The 5,924-nt window shown below is 39.6% G+C and overlaps 1 protein-coding gene across 1 annotated transcript in view; it reads left to right on the forward strand.

Moving 5' to 3' along the window:
- The window catches only part of LOC119416930 (plakophilin-1), a 12,589-nt gene extending 7,426 nt beyond the window's left edge, over positions 1–5,163 (forward strand). The window contains exons 6-15 of the mRNA XM_037684129.1: positions 882–1,089; positions 1,519–1,681; positions 1,884–2,001; positions 2,305–2,472; positions 2,551–2,724; positions 3,287–3,437; positions 3,614–3,803; positions 3,889–3,976; positions 4,637–4,751; positions 4,887–5,163. Coding sequence (XP_037540057.1) covers positions 882–1,089; positions 1,519–1,681; positions 1,884–2,001; positions 2,305–2,472; positions 2,551–2,724; positions 3,287–3,437; positions 3,614–3,803; positions 3,889–3,976; positions 4,637–4,720 — 1,344 coding nt within the window. The 3' untranslated portion in view covers positions 4,721–4,751; positions 4,887–5,163. The remainder of the gene's footprint in view (positions 1–881; positions 1,090–1,518; positions 1,682–1,883; positions 2,002–2,304; positions 2,473–2,550; positions 2,725–3,286; positions 3,438–3,613; positions 3,804–3,888; positions 3,977–4,636; positions 4,752–4,886) is intronic.
- The last annotated feature ends 761 nt before the right edge of the window (positions 5,164–5,924 follow it).

Genomic DNA, 5,924 nt, shown 5'->3' on the forward strand with positions numbered 1-5,924 from the left:
TCCATCCATCCATCCATCCATCCATCCATCCATCCATCCATCCATCCATCTCCAGCGTTCCTCCTCCTGCACAACTGAGTGAAGCGAGTTCGCACGGGAGGACTCCCTGTTGCAGTTCTTAGAAATGTAACAAGATTAACACATAAAAACAATGATTTATTTGCTTACCATTATAGTAAAGTTGTGTCTCAGTTTAACTTTTCCTTAATAAATACACTTTAATGGTCAAAACAGCTTCATTTTGCCTGGGCGGAGACATCCATCCATTCATTGCGGCTGGAGCCGCTAGCTCTCTAGCATTCCTTCGCCTGCACCAGCTGAGTGAAGCGAGCGGGCACAGGAGGACTCGCTGTTGCAGTTCTTGAAAATTAAAAGCATCAGTCAAAAATTGCATTATGAATATGGGAGAAAAAAACGTATAGAAGTCGCTTCAGCGTCTTAAGTCGCAGGACTGACAAATCTATGCAAAAAAATTCTGTGGCTTATATGGCAGAAAATATGGTAGTTATGGTTGAGGATAAAGAACACCCTTTTTCTTTGACAACTTCTTGAGCCATTCCAGCTATGGAGTGATACTTTTCTTCTATAGTGACACCCAGTGTTGAGGAATAGGATTGCAGTGAATGTACCCCAACTCAATTCCTGGAATAAACTTCACAACTCAGTCAGTCATGTCATCGTCCAAGCTTGAGTAAAGTCCTGTCTTAATGTTCTGAAATCTTTAAATGAACTTGTGCTTTTCCCCAGGGACAAGTCCTCTTACTGTGGATGAGTTTTAAAAATGATTAACATTCATCATCTAATTTCAGTTAATTTATTTAAAGGAATGTGTGTGTTTGTATACTTCATATCTTTTCCCCCAACACATATTTGTTTTGTAGGTATACCAACTCGGTGGTATTCCAGCTCTGGTGAACCTGTTGGACAGCTCCAATTTACAGATCAGCACAGCTGTTGCTGGGGCTTTGAGGAATCTTGTTTTTAAGAATAAGACCAACAAGCTGGAAGTTCATCACTGTGGTGGTATAGCCAAGGCCTTGAATCTACTAAAGAAGACTAATTCTACTGAGACCAAGAAGCAAATCACTGGTAGGACTTTTAATCAAAACAAGACTTCCCAATGTTTGCATATTTCTGGAATTTAGAATGAGAAGAAAACTCCCACCAATGTTTAAATGAAAGATTTCACTATTCCCAACTGTTTCTCAATGCAGAAATTTACAGACTTTTAGTGGAAATACACTTTAGCTAGGCTGTGGTAGCTTGGTGTCAGTGCTTCAGTCTTGTAATCCTGATGCTGTAGGTAGGCAAATGTTTTAAACTATCTTCTTAGTTGCTGCTCCAAATGGTATTTTGGGCCCAGACTGGCTTTAATGCCATAATTTTTCAAGAAAAAAAATTCAAGTCTAAAAGTTTGGTATGAAGAGTTGCTGGTGATACGTATTCCTTCACAGAATACTAGGCCTTTATTATCCTTATTAATATTGTAAAATTAATCTTCTCTCATACCTTTTGTAGGTCTGCTGTGGAACCTGTCTTCTGATGATGACTTGAAAAGAGATCTAATAGACACTGCTATGCCTGCTCTGACTGAAAATGTGGTAGTGCCATTCATCTCAAGCGACGATGACATGAGATGTGTAGACTCCAATGTCTTCCACAACACTACAGGCTGCCTGAGGTTAGAGTTAGAGTTCACTGAGATCAAGCTTTTACTTTGAAATGTTTCATGTTTTGAATGCAGCTACCTTAGTTTCCAAAATGTTTTATCAAACACTAGACTTACAGATTATTTGGAGCTGTATTTGATTACAGAAACTCATATGAAGATGTGTGGTGTCATGTATTGCACAATAATAAATGTTCTTACGGTGTGCATGTAGGAACCTGAGCAGTGGCAGTGTCAAAGAAAGGAACAAGATGAGAAACTGCTCCGACCTCATCAACTCACTCATGAGTTACGTTGGGTCCTGTGCCGAAAAAGAAAACCCTGACGAGCAGGTAACTTGTTTGGTAACTGTGTGAATGTATCATTTGTTTAAAAAAACATAGTGCAGTTTATTTTTCCTGTAACAATATATGCTTCTTCCTGAGATTACCTGTGAACTATCTGACACAAATACGAACAGCTTTTGGATGTTCTCAAAAACTAAAATATTTTTTCTCAACAGTATCATAACTTGCTTTCGTTACCAATTCTTCTTTAGTTTGTCAACATGTAAACAGCTATTTTGGATGCTCTATTCTGATTTAATTGTTTCAATTAATATCCCTTCTTTGCTCCTTTCTGGTTCTGTCATCTAGTCTGTGGAGAACTGCGTATGCATTCTCCATAATTTGACCTTTCAACTGGAGAAGGAGTGTCCAGAGATTTTCAATCAGGATTTCCAATCCAGAGCATCCGTAAGTGAGGAGAAGAAAAGCGCCCCAGTTGGCTGCTTCAGCCCGAGGAGCAGCAAGGTTCCAAACAAGGTGGGCATCAGCAGCACATTTTTCCTTCCATCAAATCATCACCATTATTTAGTTCCAAGCTGTCTTATCTCTTCTCAGATTTCTTTGGAGACACTTCCAGAAAGCAGTGCTGACTCATCCACATCAGGAGTGAAGTGGCTGTGTCATCCCAAAGCCATTGACAACTACCTGCTTTTGCTGGAATCATCCACTAACGAACCCACTCGAGAGGCCAGCTGCGGTGCCCTGCAGAACCTCACCACCAGCAAAGAAGTTAGAACTATTAAGATCCTTGCTAAACCTATTTTTTTGTGCTTTTTGATACGTTTAAGAAAAAGGAAAGGCAAAAAACAGAGATTTTCATTTTATAAATAACTTGCATTTATTGTTTTAATTAGGTTTATTTATTTATTAACCTTTATTTAACCAGGCAAATCCCATTGAGATCACAGATCTCTTTTGCAAGGGAGACCTTGGCCTGAAGGCAGCCTAACATGCATGTTTGTGGTCTGTGGGAGGAAACCGGAGTACCCGGAGAAAACCCACGCAAGCACGAGACGATCATGCAAACTCCACCCAGAAAGACCCCAGGTCCAACCGGGTAGTGAACCCAGGACCTTCTGGTTGTGAGGCAACAGTGCTAACCACTGAGCCGTCGTGCTTTATATAGAATTTGATCATTTTTTGACAATAGCTTATTTTCATTTATAAAAAATATAGTTTTCAAAAAGCCGGATGCTGGACTTGGTATCACTCTGCATGTGGTGTATGAATGTGGGCATTTCCCATGAAATAGGGCATACAGCTGACATCTTCCCATTGTCTTGTGTTTTAGGGGTCTGGTGCCGTGAGCCAAATTTTGCTTCAGAAGTTTAAATCTTTTCCCATCTTGGAGTCTCTGGTGAAATCAGAAAACCGCACCATTCAGAAGACCACCTTGTCCTTGCTGGACAACATGTCCCGCAGCAGAATGCAGATCGACATGGGTAAGCAGCAGCTTGACAGCCAAAGAAGATGAGAACTCGAGTAATCTGTGTGGATTACTGGTGTATTCATCTAACATACTCCATTCATCTAACATACTCCTAATAATAGGTCTGAATATTACGTGAAGAGCATTCCAATAATATATTTTTGTAATGACTTGGTGTCTCCTCTGCAGCAAGGCAGATGTTGCCGGACTTGATTACCTTCCTTGACTCCAACACAGAGGAAATGGTGTTCTGTGATGAAGAAGCTGTGTCACTTTGTCACACAGTGCTGAGACTGATGCTGTCAGACAGTGAGGTCACGAAGAAGATCATTGATAAAAACAAGGTTTCTCAACTGATAAAATTAAGCGAAAATAAAGCGTGAGTTTTTATTTATTTATTGTTTTGGCAACAGTGATGAATCTTCACTTCACACGTCTTGACTGACGATGCCTTCTGTTTACAGGGCATCATATCCTAAAGGGAGCGAAGCAGCCTCAGTGCTGTTGTACAACTTGTGGAATGACAAGAATTTGCACAGCACTGTGAAAAAGGTAATAGAAATTAAGACATTTTTAAAAAATATGTGGCTGAAGATTAATTCTTACAGTAATACACAGATAAACATATTATATTAGATGTCGGGCTGCTCGTGCATGCACTGTCCTGCACGAGCAGCTGAAACAGGTGGGCGTTTACTATTCCTCCTTTGGCTCACCGAGTCACTTTCCCCCGCCATTCTGCACACACACCTGCACCCGAGACTTCAGCGTGTACACAAACAATACGTTTGGAATCTCAGCAGACAGGCTGCGGGTGCTCACCGTCTATTATGAGACAACTTGCAAAAGTGGAAAATGGGGGACGAATGAAGAAGAGCAGAAATTAATGAATGTCAAAGGTGGATCGGGTGCAAAAATGTGAACTGAAAAAGGTATTTTCATGAGTGCAAGTAACTATATTTAGAACAGTGTGCATTTATTATTGGGAAATGTTTTATAGGCTATAAACAGCAAAGTGTGACAGATGAGTAGAGCTGGTTGGAGGATGAAAGCATGAGTTTCACTCTGCCATGATTGCCAGAGGCTCCTTTAAGTTGCTGACACGATACATTACTGTACTTCTCCTTTTCAGTCCAAGGTCATATAGCATGTGTGTTCTTGCATCTGTGGAACAGCTCCAGCTGATTCTTTCAAACCTTTTTTCCTCCACAGATGGGATTGTCAAAAAATCACTTCATCAGCAGAAAGTGTGAGGAAGCCAGCGAGTCATTGTTCAGCAAAATTCAAACAGAATGATGAAGCATAAGGTCAACGTGATGCCTGAAAGGTATTATCTGCTTCTGAGTGTTGTTATGTGCATTCATACAGGCTTTGTCTCTGTATGGGCAAAATAAGGCAAATTAATATAACGTTTTTTTTCCTTTGGTTTCTTCTTTCTGTCTGTATGTGCCTGTGCTTGCAGAAGGAAACCAAAGGTAATTACAAAGTGCAGCGGCCGCACCCTATAAAACATCATCCTCACTGATACCCATGTTGAAAGATGCCATTAATTATGACTTAATCATATATTGTATATTTATGTATATATAGAAAGAGATCATAGATTTGAGTTTCATGGATAATCATGAGGTGTTTGTATTTAATTTGGAAATGTTTGTACAAAGATGTCTTTTGGTTGGTTGGTTGGTTGGTTAAATGTAAGTTTGAGTGTGTACTTGTTTGCACTCTGAAATCCAGTTCTTGTAGCCTGTAAGACACATGACCCCATTGTGAAAATTCAGTGTTATTGCAGTGAAATGTTACATTCAGTAACATATAGGGTTCATGAATGCCTTCACTGTCTAATGTGTCTTTCTGTCTGCAGTAGCTAGAAGAAAAATAAACATCTGTTGTAGCCTTAAAACTGAACAGGCAAACTTGAAAGTAAAGCAGATTGTTATGGTCATAAATGATTGTTGAGGTTGAGGTAAATGGATTTTTATGTGATAATACACTCAGTGTGGAATTTCTTTTTTTAAATTCAAAACACAAACACTTGCATTTCATAAAGAAAAAAAAAGGCTACATTTTTATAACTGAAAATAGTTTAATTCCTTGAAAGCAAAGCAAACATCTGGCAACAGATGTACCTAACATCAGGCACAGTTGAACATTTTTATTATATATAAGCAGGGCCGAGATGGGGCAGAGGTAGGACAGCCGACCTGGGACCAGAAAGTCGCGATTCGACTCCCAGCCATTCCCCCACATCGTGGTGTCCCTGAGCAAGACACTCAATCCCCAATTGCTCCCCAGGCACCCACATAGCTGCCCACTGCTCCACCTGTGTGTATCTCAGGTGTGATGGGTTAAATGCAGAGAGCCAATTTCATCATTGTGTTTTCCCATACAATGATGACTATATATATATATATATATGTATATGTATATGTATATATATGTATATGTATATATATGTATATGTATATATATGTATATGTATATATATGTATATGTATAT

This window comes from Nematolebias whitei, chromosome 11 (genome assembly GCF_014905685.2).
Source record: "Nematolebias whitei isolate Nwh7 chromosome 11, NemWhi1, whole genome shotgun sequence".
Lineage (NCBI taxonomy): Eukaryota > Metazoa > Chordata > Actinopteri > Cyprinodontiformes > Rivulidae > Nematolebias > Nematolebias whitei.